Here is a 20,778-nt window from a genome sequence, read left to right as displayed (position 1 = left end):
GTTACTTGGTCCTTTAGAATGTATAAAAATGTCACGATGGATTACGAAGGTCATGTGGTCCTGAAATGACTAGTCTATACGTCTGATAATGACATGACTCGGTCTCATGGACTGAAGACAATTGATCTATATGTGTGGCTTTGTACATGAAGGGCTTATATGTTATTCAGATTATTGAAAAATTAAACTTTCATAATAGGCTAATCGGCACTGTATTAATTCTTTGGTCCGGTATATTGACTTGAGTTGATTTTCGTAGAGTGAATGATTAATAAACTCCGCGAAAGGTAATGGAAAACAGAACCTAACATTTATTTAATAATTAGTTACAACTGTCTCTGGTCAAGAATCGAACCATGGACAGGGATCCATCGATTCAATTTGTAAATTAATAATTGATTTTTTCGGAGACTATTGGAATATTTCCCGCATTTCTAGCTAAATAATTACATGATTTCAAGATGGCGGTTAAATTTCAAGATGGTGGGCACCTCAGTAATAATAAATGATTACTGCACTGTAGCATGTTAGAATAAAACTAGCATGATGGTAAGACGAGTACACACAATATGGTGTCCTCCAGCAGACGAAAACATGATGGTGTCAATGACCACTAGCATGAACTGAACATAAAATGACGGATCCGTGATGGACATCAAGTTCAAGGTCAAATTTCAAGGTCAAGGTCAAATTTCAAGGTCAAGGTCAAAGTTCAAGGTCAAGGTCAAAGGCCAAGGTCAATTTTCAAGGTCAAGGTCAAAGTTCAAGTTCAAGGTCAAAGTTTAAGGTCAAGGTCAAAGTTTAAGGTCAAGGTCAAAGTTCAAGGTCAAGGTCAAAGTTCAAGGTCAAGGTCAAAGTTCAAGGTCAAGGTCAAAGTTCAAGGTCAAGGTCAAAGTTATGGTGAACAGAACATTATACTAACGTGTCTCCAGCACACTCTAGCAGACGAAAACAAGATGGCTGCCTCCAGCGGACAAAGACAAGATGGCGAACATGACGTCATACCAGCTGATGGTAAATACCTAGTTATTGGTGGTGGTAGGTCAGTCTGTAGGTGGCTTCTGTGGAGGAAGGATCTGATTTTTTTTTGATTTTTTGCCCTCACCGGTTTCTAACCAAGGACGGGAATCGATATAATCAATCAGAATTCTATTAAGTTAATTTTTTGATGAATTTTGGAATTTTTCCCGATTTTCTAACATAAAGATTACGGATTTCCAAGATGGCGTCTAAATTTCAAGATGGTGACTAAATATCAAGATGGCGACCATAACGATAATTGCAACATTAATAGGATCCAATATGGTGGTCGTAACATAAAGTGTAAGAATGACATGGTACTCAACCAAGATGGCGGGTGTAACGAAATATGCAACATTTATATAATCCAAGATGGCGACCGTAACGATAACTGCAACAGCGGTTTTTAATATTTTTTTAATTCGATCAAATACTTTTTTTATGATTTTTAAATTTTTTCCCGATTTTCTAACATAAAAATTGCGGATTTTCAAGATGGCGGGTGTAACGAAAATTGCAACGGTGACGTCATAATCCTAAAAGAGGCTTAACTGAGGCTTGAGTTAAGGATGCTTAAGCCTCTATCAGGAATTTCGTGGTTTTTAATGCAAAATGACTTTTGTGGTTTTTCGAAATCCTAATTTTCCCTCGAATCGGGAATTTTTCCCTCGAAAACGGGAAATTTTGAGTCATTTTGAGTCATTTTTGCGGAATTTTCAGGAATTTTGAGTCAAAAATGGCCGCCGTGACGTCACAATCCAAGATGGCGGACTGACAATCATCAATCCACAGCCAGAAGCCAGTCCCAGCTCCGGCTATCCTATACTACTGTTAAGGAAAGTCAAGGGCGCGTTAAGAGCACTGCAATCCAATCTTCAACGTGAAGCAAACGCATACGTGCACCAAGTCTAATTTGACATCCTGTGAATATGCGAAATAACATTGTAAATTCACCCGTGGTCTAAAGCGTGTTTTTACAATAGCACGCTTTAGCCGTCGGAGAGGTAACGTTGGCGACCGAGACCATTAGCGTTGCGAGGTTGTCAGACATTGGTTCTCATGCTCTCAGGAGAGGAACAACTTGCTTACGTTTGCCCAAGCAGCGCAGGAACTGTGGAGGTTAAAACGTTAATAGTAACCAAACTATATGTGATTCAACTACTTACAAATCTCTGATACACGTATTAAAAACGAAGGTATTCTTTTGTTAGTTCGTCACTATATTCCAATTCAATGCCCTCGTGGTTACGACCAAATGTCCAAAGCTTAAGTAAGTGGCGGGAATGTGCTGCCTGCTGCTGGCGATATTCCATCCTTCTGTCGGTAAATTCTATGTGAAATGCATCGTCTTAGGCTGACGTAGTATCGCGAAACAATCACAATGAATACTTCTAAGATGCACTCTGTTATGACGAGTTCTCTCCTAAGGAGAGCCTTATTACCTTCTCTCTCTAATGGGGCTTGAAGGGAATAAGGGGTTATAAAATAAGGTCTCGACATTAACTTCAGTTCCACTTCAATTTACTTATAACTATTATAATTGTCAATGCCGTCACCCGTTGAGTTAAATATATAAAATATACGTTAAATTAAGTATTATAAATTTATTTTCAACAAAAAAATTCACTGGCGAAAAATGAAAGACTAACTCTTATTAGGTAGATTTAAAAAAAAAAAATAATAATATCTATTGAAGCCGTTACCATGTTGTGACTTTCGGAAAATTTTTGACGTGACAACGTCTAATAAATCGATGAACGCCAGCTGCATGCATTAAAAAGTGTCCCGTAACGCACATTGTCCCGTTACACTGTGTCCCGTTACGCTCATTGTACGCTTGCGCCGCATCTATCTCTCTTCCACTCGATTGGAACAACCATCGATTTGACTTTTTCGAGGCACATTTAACTTGAAACACTCCCATTCGTTTCCTACTTTTCCTATCATCGTCCTATCCTTAACAGAATAACACAGATCGGAAGAAGTTAAATAGCAAACATGTATAAAAGTTATAGTTAAATTAATCTCTTCGTTAAAGTAATAAACATATTTGAATGAATGAGTGCAAATAAAAGTAAATTTATCAATTTAATTATAGATTTCATTTCACTCCTTCTTTGTTTCCATACAAAATAGTGATAATTCAATAAAAAATATTCAATTTTATTCATAAAAGTATGCAATCATTTCATCAATGTTTTGTTATTACGTTGTCACGTTAAACTATCGTCCGTAAACCGACTTTAAAAACAACCAATTTTTTTTCTTCAGTTACTTGTACTTTTGGACTTCTTTCGTGATTGGCCCACAGTGTATGTGGAAGACTCCGAACCAATGTTCAGCCAAAGAAATATCGAATCACGTGTGTCACAGTAGACAGCTCTCCGGTGAAATTCGTCAAGTGAGCAGCAGCGAATGAACGAGTGGCCTTTGTTCAAGCAGAAATAAAATTACAAGTACAGCGTATATAAAATAATTGAAAAAGTTTTGTAAAACATAAAACAATATATCATATATATTTTACATATATTCTACCTTACAATAAAAAATTAAAAACATGTTTTTTTAATCATAACTACATAAAAACTGCCAAACATAATAAAAGGTATTTATACTTTATTTGTCACGAGAAAATAATTATATTTTACCGAACTATTAAATACTTCACAATTCTCTTATTTGCTGTTCGAGAGTATCGCAATTTCTTGTAACTCACCCGGCCTGGGTGACGCTGGATATAGAGAGGGTAAATATGCTGTTCGTGTACCCGTCGCAATTGCAAGAGTCCATGTGGTTGCCTCCGTTGCCAGACGCCCAAACAAATATGGATCCTTTGCCTTTACGCCCCTGAAAGCAAAAAAAAAAAAAAGCAAGAAGCACTGTATGAATCCAACACATCCGTTACATTTCAATTTTAATATGTTATCGAATTTTTAAAATGTTGCCTGAGAAACATATCTCCGAAATTCGTTCGTTTCATTATCAGGAACTGGAAAAATTCGCGGTTCCAATGGCCTTTAGGGTACACTGTTAAAAATTAGAGTCAATTTACAGACTTTTAAAAGAATAATTTTACTCAAATAAACGAATCTCAAATAATTTCAAATAACTGAAACTGGAATACTTCGTAAAATCTACGTCGTATTACAACTTCCAAGTTGCATGTTTCGCTCTAAACAAATGGACACATGGACAAAAGAAGACTGTTCTTACTGCAAACTTAACCAGTTTTTGAATGTTTTGGAAATGTACCAAGAATGTTCTTTTGGATTCATGATCAAAGTAAATGAACTCAGTGCCCGTAATTTTACAAATATCCCTGGATAATTTTTAACCAGAGGTCTTCGTAAATTTAAGATGAACATATTTAACAGTGTAGACTCCACAATCCTGTGCAACTTGGATAAGAGTCTCCCTGCTCATTAGCCGCTCACTTGAGAGATAACTAACCTGGGTTGCCTGTGATTCGATAATTTTATTGATGAGAGTTTCTCATTGACTAAGAGTCCTTCACATAAACTGTGGGCCAATAGTAGATGCAGGTCAAAAGTACAACTGTTTGAATTCTAGCCCACCGCGAAACGAATCCGTGAATTTTTCCGGTCTCTAGTCGTTATTAATTGCTTATTTGTGAAATATATATGTAATAATTTCTACCAAATAACCTTTCTGAAAATTCAAGAACGTTCTTAAATAGTGAAACGTACAAAAAAAAATTATTTTAGAAGTAATATGTAAGTGGTTCTTCCAACTGTATACAAAACACCTTTTTCGAGCAGCGAAGACTTTTCAAGCTTTCACATGTTTAGGATGTCCTCAACAACCGCCATCTTTAATGTCTCATTCTGCCGCCACAACAGTCTGGGTTGAAACGAAGCATGCCTTCCTTACATCGGGTCTGACGAAGAGTTTCAAGAAAAACCCCAATTAAAACACCGATATGCGAAAATTTCAGAGCGCAGTCCACATGACATGGAGGACCATGCTTAACCAATGTAAGTCATAGTGTTAGTTAAAATCGAACATGAATAGATATTTATCGAATACAAATATTGAATTACAATATAAAGAATGAAGACAAATTTGTTTCTTCCAACATTTTTATAATGGTTTAAAAGACGTTAAAATTGATATTTGTATATTGTATTTCTTAGTTTTAAACACAAATATAAAATAAATATATCAATTTGACATTTTTTGTAGTTGTTGAAAACTACTTATTGTTCGCTTGCCGTTTTAAACTTATAAAAAAGACCGGATTACAATTTGTTCCCGAGTCTGAATTTAGCAGTTTTCTGTTCGTGCAGTTGTTGGAATAAACTCAAGGCAGTAAGTTATACCAGACCAATTAATATATTTAAACTGGAATATACAAATTTATATTATATAACAATGACTCTTAGTCTCAAATTTTATCGTTGCACGATAAGATTGCTTAGATTACAACTCGAATATTCGTTACTTCGGAGTGCAAGCATTCGAAATTTAATAGAATACAAATAAGAAATTATAATTTTGTATAGTTGAAATTCTGAACATTTGAATATTGAAGTAAGCAACCGTTACTGGAGATAGAGGCTACCAGACTGAACCATTTCGGAACATTACGGCAATCAATCAACCACTTGCTGACGGAAACACGGACAATGGACGCGCAAGTGCGAGAGAAACGAACAAAAATTTGTTGTGACCGTACATGTTTGTGGGCGGGCGAGCGATAAACTACGTTCCGGAACTGACAATACACAAACGCGAAATAAAACTTCGTAGCTTGGTTTTGCTGTTCGTTAGGTTTTTTTTATTATTTGGTTATCAACACTACATTTGAACGCACAGCAGCAGTTACGATAACAGCGTGAAATGACCGCAATTAATCGGTGGATATCCGTGTCCGTGCAGGTCTCTTCCGGTGTGTGCGCGCGAGCGACATTCAAAACCCAACTCTTCGTGGGAATTATAAACTGGTTGTTGTGCAAGAACGTATCATCCGGCCATATTTCATTCCAGCGATATATCAGGGCGCAAGACTCTAATAACACTTTCAAAATATTCATAAACATTATTTTACGCCCGCTAAAATATAAAATTTGCAACGTTGCTAGTGCTGTAATCGCACATTTGCGTTAATGTTTAAAAAGGCTGAGTAACCGCTGACATATCTGCGCCTTAAGGAGGAGTAGATACCTAAATACGACATGTGAAGTTCAACATATTTTCTGCCATTTACATCTTTAATAGCTTAATATTGGAAATTTTCCTTCGTTACAGCATAGATCACACAATGACCATAACATAGTGTCTACTACTACAGTCGTAGTCATTGACAAAAAAATTTCAATGCCAAATTCCAATTACTTCTCAAAGAAAACTATTTATAGCAGCTAGTCACTGTCGAATCCTGGGATTCCATTAAGGAATACATTTTTCTCTAACGAAGACATAGTTTGACAATCACACAATTGCAAGTAGTTTTACCCAAACACATTTGAAAATGTTGCTTTAGTTTCCCTTTAGCAAATGTATCCTGGTATTTGGTCCCTGTATGTTAAGTCCAGGAGATTGTCTTCTTTATTTATTTGTAATGCTTTAAAGGGGATTAAGTAAAATCATCATGATTTTACTAATACAAACCCTACGTTTGTAGTGGTTTCCATTTTACTCTGTACCGCTAGAAATGGGTTGGGATCTAGGCTTAGACACTTTTTGATGTCAACATCAGGGAGTGAGGAATAACTATGACAGTAGTAGTTTATCCCGTGGAATATCACCCAGGTTCTTCCAACGGTTCTAACAGTAGACATCAGGAGGTGGTAATTAGGTTTGGAAGCTTGGTAAGGTAATATTTACTTCCGGTAATGCCCAAAATTTAGGGGACTAAATCCTCCTCAACATTTCCATTAGTGTGAGTTGAGCTAGAGGAGTCGTGTCCAATTACTAAACGACATCGTCGCCCCTTCCGACAGCAATGTCATCGTGCCACAAAGAAAAAAAAATATTGCTGTACTTTTACAAAAGATCCCTTTGGATACCAGTTGCCAAGAAAAAAGTTTGTAACACGAAACGAAAGATACTGTAGTTTTGTACAACACGTGGTTATTGTTATTTTTTTTATTTTTGAAGTGCGATTTTGAAGATAATAGGTAGGCCTACTAAAGTTTTTCGCATGGAAATTATTTTATATTTTATTTGATGTTTCATTCATGCATAATTTATTTTTTAAACCATGGAAAAGATAATAGCATATTAAATAATTTGATTATTTTGTTTTATTATGCTTATTAATGTACGCGGTTAGTACTGGAAATACTATTCAGGAAACACAACACAAAGCATAAATGCCCGGGTGAGAATATGAATCCAGTATTATTACGAAACGTATTTTGTAGATATAGCCTACAGTTGTTTTCATGTAGATGTACAAATTCACAAACATATGTAATATTACACGAATATTTCAAGCCCGTGAATGTCACCGAGGCGGGGCATACGGACACGTCCTGTGAAGAAGTCGCATTGCTGTCGGCCACGCCACGGGCTCTGAGGTGTGGGTCGCGGTCGAGGGGGAAGAGAAGAAGTCCTGTCCCCTCCCCCTCCCCTAGAGTCACGCTGCATCCTGGTGGGGAGAGCGCGAAGCTGTTCGTGTTGTTCCCCAAACTGACACCGAATAACACGTTCCGTGCGAACGACGACCAAGAATTAGCATGAACGAAAGGTATCATGCGTGCATTTTAGTTTTTTTTTTTTTGTAAATGGAACATAAATAATAGTCATGTAAATTTCCAGATATTTGTAAACATGTATCTACATTAACATGAAAACAACTGTATCGCTACAGAATAGTGTTTGCAGTAATACTGGGTAGAGGATTATCTCCCGGGAATTTATGCTGTGCGTTGTCCCGGTACCTCCAATAGTTAAGGTTATTTGCAAACCGTTCCCTGGATAGCTTCCCAGTATTAAATGCGCACATTAATAAGCATGATACAACAAAATAAATTTAAAATGTTGAATATTCGATTGTCTTTTCCAGTGGTTTAAAAAAATATGCTTGGAAGAAACATCAATTAAAATACAAAATTATGCGTCAATTTTCGTAAGAAATACTCAGTATTATCTTGAAAAACTGTATGTCATATATGCAAAAATAACTATGGCCATATACTGAACAAAGTTACAATATATTTTTTGTAGTTATTTCTTGGTAACTGTTTACAAATGAGTTATTTTTTAAGAGTACATTTTTTTTTCATGTTTGTGATTAGTTAATACCATAAAATACTCCCAAAATAAGGGTCACTTCCAAATATACTTATCAAAATCTGACCGATTTAAATAATCATTTTACAGGTGGTAATGCCGACGGTCTTTTCATTAGTAAAATAATAATAATAATATGGATGTACGGGCTATTTTTAAAACAAACAAATGTTTCCCTTGTTTTTTTTTTTTTTTTTCGCTCAAGAGAGTATAAGTACGTAATATGAGTTTACACCATATCATTCATTTGTTTTTTAAGATAATTAGTGAAAAAAAATTATTGACTATCCATGAGATATTTTTGTACTTATTGTAAAGATGGCTTCGGATAAGATTCGAAATCGTATATTCTTTTATTTAATTATTGTCACTTATATCGAACAACCGAATGAAACACTTAAAACTCAAACCTGCACGTACTTACATAGCAAAGGGGACTGTCGTGATCGCACGTGGGAACTGTAGTGTATTCTCGCTAGTGGGAACATTTTGGAAGAAACTTCTAACCGCCATCCCGGTCGAAAAATCCCCAAAATTAAAATCAAACGCAGCCCTTCTTGCAACTGTTACAAATGAAAACGTGTAAGGCCAAGTAAGGTCCCGTCGACATCGGGTTGATGAGATAAAAATGGAGAATTCACAGAATGAATGCGTGAACGAAACATGTCTGGGGGAGGTGGGAGGTGTTATTCTAACGAAACCCAGTTTCTCACGACAACGCCAACTACGTCTCGCTCAGATAACCTCGGAGGGAGACGTGACAAAGACAAGTTTTATTCGTTTTAATTTTTGAAATTTTATTCAAGGGCTTTTCCTATAAAGTTTATCATGATGGCATTTTATGTCAAGTGTCGAATTTTTTTCAAAAGAGTGTCTACTAGCGGTAAAAACGTGAGCATGAATTAGATCTCTTTTGTGACCTTTCGCAGCTCTACAGATAACGTCTTGCGAGCCAAGAAGAAATGCAGCAGAGTATAACTAATCATTAGAGACTGGAAAAACTCGCGCTTTGGATGACCTCTAGGATAGACTCCAAAATCCCCTACACACTCGAGCAAATGCCACCTGCTAATTGGCTATTGACTCGTGACACCTGTCAACTGGGAAGCTTGCGATTCGATACTTTTTTGGTTGAAAGTTTTTTCACTGGCTCAAAGTCCTTCAGATAAACTGTGAGCCAATCGGAGAAGCAATATAAGGGTACAGTTGTTTGGATTCTATCATATCGTGAAATGAATCCGGGAATTTGTCCGGTCTCTGGTGATGATGAAGTGACGGAGGCTACCTTGGTGACGCCGTAGATGAAGGCGCGGCGCGCCAGCGGGCCCGGCCCGTCCACCGTCTTGCCGTCGTCCTCGGGGCCCCACGACGCGCTGTAGATGTCGATGTGGTCGGGGTTGAGCCCCAGCGCGCGCGCCTCCACGGCGTCGTTCACCGTGCCGTCCAGCATGCGCACCCCTGCGGGCAGAGACCCTCGCGTCCGGCGACCACGGGACTGCTTCCAGGTCATAGCGGCAGGGGCGCAACAACCCCTCCCACTGAAACCTTGAAGTGGGGGCAAACGGGGGCAAAGAAAGTGCCGTGTAATCAATTTTTAGATAGTAAAACTGCTTAAATAGCACCATTTTCCACCTTCAAATACAAATTTTCCCGGGGACCCCCCGCTTCAAGAGGGGGGATCAATTATTCTTTATAAAAAGGTATATTGCCCCCCCCCCCCCTTTTTGGAAATTTAGTTGTTGCGCCCCTGCATAGCGGGGGCAGAATTGGCATGTACAACAAAAAAAATAACGACTAACTGAAAATATAACGCTAGATATTCTTGTACTTGAAACAATTTTTTTAACGTATTCACAACCTAAACATGGCTACCACCGCAGCCAAGTACCTTCGCCTTCTGTTGGTCGCACGGAGCAACTCATGCGGAAGATCTCAGCACATTGCCGAGCTAGTCCGTCTCCGTCTGCGCGCCGTTGTAGAAACTCTGTTCCGTGAGATCCGTTTCCGTGTACGTGATCCGTTTCCGTTTACGTGTCATTGTATAATGGGAATTATGGCCCGATCTCAGCGCCACGATATTTTTTTTTTCGTCATTACATTTTTTTAAAGCCTTTTTCTAAAATTTTAACATTGTACATTTGTTTTTCTACCTCGGAAATTTTCATATACTCACTTAGTGTAATATCTTGGGCGCAATTGATTAATATGATTACGAAAACTTGCGCGCCTTTTTAAACCCATTAAATTTTTACACTGAGTATCGGTGACAGAACCTCAACTGCAAGGGAGGTATCGAGTTAAAATTTCAGAAATAGCCCTTACTTGAAATTTATGTCGAAAAAAATTAACAACGCGAGTGAGACCGAACCTTAAGACTGGATTTATAAACTACGCAAGGAACGCAACGACGCAACGACGCAACGCAAGGAACTCACAGTCGTTTATAAATCACACAGATCGCAAGATGTCACAACCAATTAACTTTAAAACATAAAACAATAGAAATCATATTCTTTCCCCGGGGCCTTTTTTTTTTTTAATATTTATCACTAAAAACAAAGAAATTGTCAATAATTTGAGTTTAAAAAGTGTTATTCTATTACGTTATGGAAGTTTAACAAAAGTTAATATGATATATATATATATATATATATATATATAAAATATAATAAATAACATCGTGAACTTCTATGCGCATAACGTATGCAGCTTTTAAAGTTTTCGGAACACTTTTCTTCCAATTTTGCCTTAGAAATCGCAACCTAACACGCGATAAAGTTGTATTGAATGCGTTGCAGCGTTGCGCTAGTTTATAAACTGGTATTCTAAAATATTATTTCTGAATATTTTGCGTATTTCTTTCTTTGCTTACATAGTTTATGAACCCAGCCTTAAAAGAGACCCGCCTACCAGAGCACTCATACTGTGTGCAGAGCTTCAACAAAAACCACGTGATTTGAAAACGTTCGAAGTATCAGACTGCTGTGTGTTTACGTAACATATTAAAGTACATACTAAGGGCATTTGAGTACTTCTTTTTCCGTATTTCGTTTTTAAACTGTATTTTTTTAGTTTTTAGGAAAGTTAAAATGGTTCAAAAACGTGACTTCAAAATAATGATAAAACATAAAATATCGTATACAGATTCTTGAAAGCTCCCAAGGGACATGAATTACAACGTTTTCTACATTTCTCCGCCATAAAATTTTATGACTACCTCTCAAATCCCATTGTCGCCCTGTGCACGACGAGAAGACAGCGCGCTAAAAGTTTCAGCGAGCGTCGCACGTATCATGCCTCACTGACACAAATACACCCCTAACTAGGACCAAGAAATATCTGTAAACATTCCTTGTTAGCCGTCTTCGTTTACATATATGTAGAATTAGGTGTCAGCAGACACTACTGTGAAGCCAAACTATTCCCACAGAAATAATGAAAAATAATATTTTCATCGTTTCTTAGTAGCTATTCTCAGATTTAAGTTTTTTTATAAATACTATTAACAAGAAATATTTTTTTTTGTTTCTTTATTACATTGAACATATTATATTTATTGGTTATTCTACATAATATTGCAATTAAAAAATTGTAAGACATTTAATATTAATTCGTGTGTGTCTGGCCCTCGGGCGGGTTTCAAAAATGATATCTGCCCTCGACAAGAGTGAAGTTAGCCGTCACTGATCTAAGGGACCTACTGTTCATTGACCTAGAGTCAGGCGCACGAATAATCCGCGCTCGTGCATTTTTGGACTATTTTTCCTTACTGTTGTAAAAGTAAAATGTGAATTAGGTTAGGTGTGTTACGTAAATAAAAATCTCGCAAAAATTCGAAAGTTACTTAGTTTTTTTTTCGGAAGTGAAGGTTTTTCTCACGTCTAAGTGATCGTAACCAAAAATGAAAGATTAATTAAGTTGATACAGTTATATAAATGTTACGTAAACAAAGAAAATTAAAATTTAGCACAGGCATACCTACACGTGATGGAAGGTATTTAACACTTTAAAAATCCGACGTTGACAAAACAAGATTAAAATAGGTGTCGGTCCAGGATGACCTTGACCCCAGTGGTCATATTGGATCCGCCATTTGGTTTTACCGCCATTTTTGGAAATGCCATGTTGGTATATGGAATATTCCGCCATTTTTTCCCGCCATTTTGAATTGTAGCATTTTCTGCAATCTAATGTCCCATTCTCTCGTTTGGCAATTTCCATTACTGCCGCCATCTTCAAAATCCAAAATTTAAATCAAAAACAGGGCAAAATTTAAAATTTATAAAAAAATTATTTAATAATTTGAAATACCGTCATTTTGATAAGTGTTCAGTATATTGATTCAATAATTTAAAACTCATAAAAGTGAGAAAAATTTTAAAATTAATAAAAAAATTCATTTGATTAAAATTTATTAAATATTTAATACCTACTTGCGCACGGAGTCCTCGGTCAACCTGACGAGGGCAGATTAAAAATGGCGTTGGATCCTCCCTCCACGGAAGTCACCACTAATTCCAAGGTAGATATTACATCAGTATTATGTCATGGCAGCCATCTTGTTTATGTCTGCTGGAGGCCGCTGCCGACATAATATTTTCGTCTGATTGATGGTGCTGCCGCCATATAAGTTTAACTTTTTACCCACTAGAGTTCAGTATTCATTTAGTGCGAGGCCGCCCGCCATCTTGCTGCCATATTGAACTTTTCTGATTATTTACATAGAAATTTGATAAACTCCCAAAAATAATCCAAAAAAACTTGTTAAAAATTATTTATTGTATCGTCTTGGTTCAAACCTACACTGATACAAAAAAAATACTAATAAAAATGACAGGTTGGATAAATAGAAACAACCAAATTACAACTAGAAAACTTATTATGTAAAATATACAAGAACAAAAATTAAGTAAGCTGAATATATTCGGCATAGAAGCCACCACGAATCGGCTTGTGTTCCAAATGTTCGAGGTAGTAGGTCCTAGGCTCCGATTCACGAACGTGGGTCACACGGAAAAGTTAGGTACCTACTCCAATTTGCAATTAAACCTTTCTCGAAGACACTTTTTAGCCATTAGATCCACACAATGTCACCGACGTTGGCTTTACGCTTTCTTGGATCCTCCTTCTTCGTGTTGGAAAACACAGTTTGAAGGAGGTGATTATCTTTCATATCCTTAGGCTTCATTTTCGTGGTAGAATGCACTGTGGAATTGCATTCGCTTGTTAGTTTCGGCAAGATATCCAGCCACTTGTAATTTCCATTAGCCGTGAACTGTCGCCACATCTTGGTGCGAAAAGTTCTGTTAAAACTTTAAACAACAGAGGCATTTACATTACTAAATGTAGAGTAGTGTTTGATGACAAACTTCTTTATCAAAGCCTTGAAAATCGCATTGTAGAATTATTTTCCGAGATCCGTTTGCACGTACGACGGTGCACATCCATCACGCAAAATGTCTGCCATGGCCTTGGTTATGTCGATCGCATTCTTCGATTTCACAGGTCTGACCCAAACGAACATGCTACAAACATCGATGACCATCAACATTTACTTGAAATATTTATTCATTCGGGAATATGGTATCATCTCAACAAGGTTCGCCTGGAATAAATCATAAAGTCCGCGCCACTGACTTTGCGGCGAAGGTATTTTCGTCTTGCAGGAGCATAAAGTTCATGTGCAAATCCGGCTCGACTCATTGTATGTAGCCGGCATCCCTCAGTTCTTAGAGTATGGGGACTATTTCGTTGATGTGTGAATAGTTTCCTGCACTAAACAAAGCAAGTAAAAGTATTAACCTGTCGAATAATTAGTTTTGGTCGTCTCAATCCACATAGTCAAAATTCTGACCTCTTTCTAGCTTCTATAAACCTTCACAATGTAGTTCACTGAAAAATTGGCGAGTATGACGATTTTTTTTCCAAGATCTTCTTCTTTATATATGACACTTTCTGGATCTTTATCGCGAAAATGCGCATGAATAATAATAGAATATTATTATACTCTTGCATATCTTCGTGGGTATAGCCTTTAGGTTCCCTGCTAAACAACAATTTGTACATACCTGGAGTACTGTGTGTTTTGAACTCTTCTACACATATGATATTTCCTGGTAATAAGTATATTTCTTTAGCACTGAGGAACCACCTATTATGTTTTCTGTACACTTTGTAGGTCGTGTCATTATTCTGACTCGTGAAAGATCTCAATTATGGCCGTACCATTGCATTAATTTGGTGTCCACGTTTCCGTAAATTTTTCTTGTGCATAGAATCTGTACTCGTAAAGTCCTCTTCTTCTGGAGCTGAATCATATTTCCTTTTTTTCCAGTTGGCATCTCACCACGAACATCTGTCCTTACCATGATGTGTGGCTCTTTCCTATTTTTAAGTTCATTGAGTCGACTAGTAATTAGTTTAACCAACTCTTAATTTTCCATTTCACGTCCAAGTCTGACTCTTTTAGCAAGAAAAATTTTTCACGACCAGACTGTACAGCACGATGAACATCACTGGCCATTTCCGACATTGTTTTGCTGAAAATATTTTGCAAATCTCCCTTTTATACATTTTATTCTTCAGCAGGAAACTCTTCCCCATGGTTAGCAAGATCTGTTTTCGGTGCCAAGTGAGTTAGTGCTGCATTCAGGCTACTTTGAAAAACCCTCAAATCGTCGCGTCTTTGCGCATTCGATACTTCGATCATTTCGCCAATTCGGAAATCCGAGCCTTCCACGTGCTGGTCGATTGCTATCAGGTGTTCTAGTAATTCGTTTTTCACACTTACTACTCTTTTAGCCAGTAGCGAAATGTATTTCCGAATATCGGCGTCGTGAGACTCGAGAAAAGTATGAAAGTCACGACTGCTACGACTAAATTTCGAAGTACTATGACTCATGTTTGACGATAAACTGATCGAAATCTTGTCTGTACCTGTCTTTATATAGAGGGCAGATCTTGACAATAACTAAGAATCCGTGTTCGTTTATACGGCACAAGTAACACATGATTTTTAATTCCTGAAATGTCAATTCAGTGTTTACGTGATCGTCATACGCGTGGCGTAAATTAAGATCTTCCATGCGAAAAAGTACTATGATGCTCGCGTTGCCTCGTAGCAGATGTTTCGTTATACTACTGTACGTCTGGCACAGGTAAATGCAGTCTACTTTTGCGTGTCTGCCCATAGAAAATAACACTTAAATTAATCCTTGTTTCTCGCACACGACGTCATCAAAAAACATCACGGAATTGACTCTCGCTTCACTAGCAGGCAGCACATTCGCATTATCGGTAAACGGAAAGTACTTCGTGCCTTTCACCGATCGTAGAATCGTAGCTAGGCACTGTTACTTTGGCTGTTGCAACATCTTGGTATAGAGACACATGTTTTCGAACCTAAGGCCGTTTGGAACCTTCAACAAACTTAATAGATCGCACGTTTTGCCGCAGTTAGACGAGCCTACCATTATGCATCGTATAGTAGATGGCAACAGTAAGACATGTCATGATTCGCGCGCACTGGCTATGTCGTCTTGCGTGATGCGCACGGGCAAACACACTTCTTGCTTGATGACTTGCATTGGACTGGCAAAATTGTATAAAATAACCATATTTATACTTTAGGCTCAGTTTTGCGTAATGAAGAGGTAGAAAACATAAAACACAGCGGTGCAGTACTTGTAAACTCGCTGATAAATAATCTGCCTTTCGAGCTACACATTCCAGGCTACAGATTATGCAGTCCAGGAACGAAACTAGCCAAACGACTAGCTCGAGGCGACGTGGGCATTAATTCTCTTGATGAAAAGTGCAAACAGCATAATATTGCCTATTTCCTCAGCAAGGGTATGGAATCACGGCACCAAGCTGATGAGATAATGGCTCAGAAAGCCGAAGGTATAAGTAAATCACCATGCGAGGGAATTGGAGTGAAAATCGGGGCGTGGGTCTCATCCCAAATCATGAAGGCCAAGACAAAATTAGGAATGTGTATTTGTCAGGCCCCGAAATACCAAGGGCAAGACTGTTGCAAGCGTGCAAAAAGCCAAGAAAAAAGACAGATTAAAATACAAGAAGATTACTGGTGGATTTCTACCACAACTTTTACCAGCATTGGGCGTCCTCAGTGGCCCCATCGATGCTACGAGTGGTATAGTGCGTACAGTCAACTCTTCCGAGAACGAATGCAAGCAGGTGAAGGAAACACGAAGAGATAATGCCAGCATGGAAGCCATTGCCGTGTGTAAAAAAAAAACTGCGTGAGACTTTACTTACGACCACACATATTAGGTCGATGCATGAGAAAGAAAGATGTAAGAAAATCCCAGTTCTCTGCCGAAACATCCGCTCATCAATATAGATTTAATCAAGTATGCTCGCCAAATGAAAATACATAATTTCCGAGGCGTCTTTATGCGGTACAATTTACCTAACAAGCCAAAGACTCATGAGTGTGCCCTTATTAACTTATATGATTCGGCAGGTCGTGACACGCACTGGGTAAAAGTTTGGAAAAGGCCGAGTACTACGAAAGTTTGGGTATTTTAAGACCTCCGCTAGAACTTAGACGATACATGGGCCGGACTATTACACTGTGCTACAAATACGAAACCGAACAGTCGCCTAACAAAACCAACTGCGGACACTTGTTCCTCGCGCTTTTAACAATAAAAAATAATTCACCCAAATAAAAAATGTTGTATTTAAAGACCGTGCAGCCAAGCGCCTGATGGCGACGTTGACAGCACTACAGGAGATGTCGACGCATTCAATATCTAAATTGGAGCACACCTTGAAGACTTCTATGGCTGACGTCTCATCAGTGTTGCAATGCTAACGGTGTTCCATCACCTGACTGTACGTACTTTTACAATATAAAAAACTTGAAATTTCATGATTATGTAATACACAATTGTAATAACAACTCTGATCGCATTAAATATCAGTGCAATAGGTGTTGTAGTCAGTTTATATGCTACAGAAACTTGACAAAGCACATGTGGTTTGGAAAGGACTGATTGAACATTCGTCGGAACCCAACTATATATTCTGTAACAAAGCATTAGCAAATATTCCATGTGCAAAACATCATGAAATATATCACTGCCTTTTTAATGAAATTAAAAAATTTCTATGAGTGAAAAATGTGGTGTACCATTAGGTCAACCTGATAAACTGAAAATATGTCAATATATGTAAAGGACTTGCTTTGTATTTTAAGAAAACTGTATATATTTATAAACGTTAGTAATTTCCTGGTATAAATTATTTAATTATTTTTGTTTGTACTTTTGTTGTTTTATTTCTCGAGCCTGTCATTTTTATTAGTAATTTTTTGCATCAGTCTGGGATTGCACCGAGACGATGGAATCAATAACAAATATAAAAGGTTTTTTTGATGATTTTTGTGATTTTTTCCCAATTTATGCTTAATAATTCCAGAATTTCAAGATGTCTGCCAAGATGGCGGGCACCTTGGCAATAAATGAATACTGCACTCTAGCGGATAAAATATTAAACTGATGTGGCAGCAGCACCATCTAGCACATGAAAACAATATGTCGGCAGCAGCCTCCAGCAGACATAAAGAAGATTTCCGCCATGACATCATACTAATTAATGTAATATCTACCTTGGCATTAGTGTAGGGAAGTCAGTCTGCCGGTGGCTTCCGTGCAGAAGTATCCATCGCCATTTATTTTGCCCTCTCCAGGTTCAAACCGAGGACTCCAAGGTGCAAGTAGGGTTTTTATAAAAATTTTCAAATAATTTTTTTATCAATTTTAACATTTGTTACAAATTTATTATATAAACATCATGGAATTTCAATATGGTGGAAAATGTCGAAAATGACGGAAAAATTTCTATGTTAAAAATTTTATTCTGTTAGTTTTTTTATAAATTTTAAAAATCTTTCCCGAAATGTTTGGATGAAAGTTACGGAATATCAAGATGATATCCATAACGAAAATTGCAACACTAGTAATTGGGGTGTTAGATGGCTGAAAAACTCTAGAAAACAAGATGGAAGAATATTCTAGAACACAAAATGGTGAATCCAAGATAGCGTGAAAACAAATTGTTGGATCCAACAAGGCAGAAAAAATAACTGTTGGATCCAATATGGCGGAAAACAAAATGGCGGACCCAAAATTTCCGTCGGCGTAAAGGTCATCCAAGATGGCAGCATGATGTCACAATCCAAGATGGCGGTCGACACCGCAGCCTGAAACCTGTCCCCAGACCGACATTTACATACTACTGACATTAAAAACAGTCACACAAGCATTCACACACAGATTGAAACAGTAGGTAAGCCGCGATGCGATCACGGTAAGCAGGTGTTCATATGATGTTTTTTTTCCTGTGGTTGAAACAGTGGCGTCTCCAACGGGTAGGCCGGATATGCCCGGGCCTACCTAACATTGGAAATAAGACTGTTTGAAAATACATAATTCATATTAAACATTAGGTTTATTATGAAAACTATAATAAAAGTAAATCAACAAAAACAAACTGTAAGCATCTGTCGTTCTGAGGAAGGAAGTTTGCAGTGATATAAAACTATACATTCGCTTGCAGATTTGGACAGTTTACAATTAACGTACGAGTTGTGTTGTGATATTCATCTGAAATTAACACCAGTTTAATCATAAAATTAATTTTGTGAGCTTTATAGGTATTAAAGTGTATTTTGTTCACTAACAATTCTACATTAAAAATAATGGAATAATCTTATCAAATTAGTACATTGTCATCGGTCCTCGATAAATCTACAGAGTTTGAATGAAATCTGGCCGTTTAAAGTGGGTCAAAATCGCACCCAAAGGAGTCGGTTACAAACATACAAACATACAGGTGAAGCTAATATAAAGCGTGTAATAATTCCTATGATTAATAACATTATACATTTTGGACTTCAGAGAGAGAAATAAATGACTCTCAGAAAGCCACAAACTTACCATATTGCATCTGATTTTTTAAAATATCCCGTAAACCCCCCCCCCTCTCTCCCCCCCCCCCCCCCCCCCCGGGCAGGGCCCGGACTCCCCAACACTGTGAACGCGCCCCTGCGGTGCAGTCCGGGCCTACGGGCTGGGCGGGGGCTGGGAAGGGGTTGCGGACGCGTGCTCACCGCCGATGCTGGCGTTGTAGGCGACGCCGACGCCGCAGATGCTGTTGAAGGCGATGCCGGCCACCTCGCCGGCGCAGCGCGTGCCGTGCTTGTTGTCGCCGTCGTCGCGCGGCGTGGGGTCGTCGTCGTTGTCGTTGATGTCGGTGCTCGCCAGCCGGTCCTGCGGGTTAGACGGGTTTAATATTGTTGCGCCATTGCTAGTTTGCGTAGTGTGTCGTGGAGAAAACCACAAGAACTGGAAAAATTAATAAATAAAGATAAGTACACAAACACGCAGAAAATCGGCAGACGTCAAACGTTAAATGTCAAGACGGCAATTATTGGACTTCCGTGGAAGAAATACGTCAAAACAACATCGCATTGTATAACGATTCAATAATTTTATAAGTGTTCTATAAAAATATGTGTTGTGTTAATCATAGTTTGTAATAATGATTCATTTCTGGTAGTTATTTGTTTGAAGTGAGTATCAATAACTAAGTTATGCAACTGATATTATGTCACTTTATAATTTGAGTTGCATTACTTTTAGTGCAGTTTTAATTAATCCGTTTATAATTGGTACATAAGAAATTTACGAATTAATTATACAACAAATAATTTCCTTGATAATAATATTTTGAATTGATAAGATTTTGATCATTTTTTTTTTAATTTACAGGAACATGTAAATAAAGAGCAGGATAAACGCGAGAATACAGACGAGCAAACGTGAGGAAAACTTACAAACTGTAGGAACAAGGCCCAAAAAACCTTGCTGGTAACTCTACTAAACGTAACTGGGATTTTTCTCATCACCGAGGCTAGATGTTACACGTCACTGGTGAGTTCTGTAAGACTGTATCACTTTTTATATTTCTATGAGTTAGATTTTTGCTCCTGATTTAAAATAATATATTTATCATAACATAACAGTATTTAATTGTTTATAAAAGCTATTAAAACTAAACATGTCCTTAAGAAATTGATTTTAAGAACTGAAAGGCAACATTTTTATGTCAATCCTGGCAATTATTGAGAGCAGGGAATCGTGTGGTGTACAAATTTGAATTAACCTTTCGTGTGTATTTGTTTGTAGTAAGACACTTCATTTCAATGTATCATTTATATGTCAATAAATATTAAGTTTTCAAAACATTTAAAAAAAACACGAGGTTTCTAGAGTTTTGGGAAAACATTATTTTTATTGTTGTACACATAGTATAGCTGTATTTTATTGTATTTGTCTATATTTACGTCACTCTGGTTAGCAACTGGCTAGCAAAACAAGTCATTGCTGTATAAAGGCTCGGGCTATACGTTCGTTTAATATTGTTACGAGGACGCTAGCGACGATGCTGGCCAGCCAGCCTGCCTGCGGG

The 20,778-nt window shown here is 37.6% G+C and overlaps 1 protein-coding gene across 1 annotated transcript in view; it reads right to left on the bottom strand.

Moving 5' to 3' along the window:
- Positions 1-20,778, bottom strand: part of LOC134537824 (furin-like protease 2) — a 205,876-nt gene that overhangs the window by 34,974 nt on the left and 150,124 nt on the right. Inside the window, exons 4-6 of the mRNA XM_063378711.1 lie at positions 19,418-19,577; positions 9,563-9,735; positions 3,737-3,867 (exon numbers count right to left, since the gene is read on the bottom strand). Coding sequence (XP_063234781.1) covers positions 3,737-3,867; positions 9,563-9,735; positions 19,418-19,577 — 464 coding nt within the window. The remainder of the gene's footprint in view (positions 1-3,736; positions 3,868-9,562; positions 9,736-19,417; positions 19,578-20,778) is intronic.

The sequence above is a fragment of the Bacillus rossius genome, chromosome 1 (assembly GCF_032445375.1).
Source record: "Bacillus rossius redtenbacheri isolate Brsri chromosome 1, Brsri_v3, whole genome shotgun sequence".
In the NCBI taxonomy this organism is placed as follows: Eukaryota; Metazoa; Arthropoda; class Insecta; order Phasmatodea; family Bacillidae; genus Bacillus; species Bacillus rossius.
This window is presented reverse-complemented; position numbering and strand designations above follow the sequence as displayed.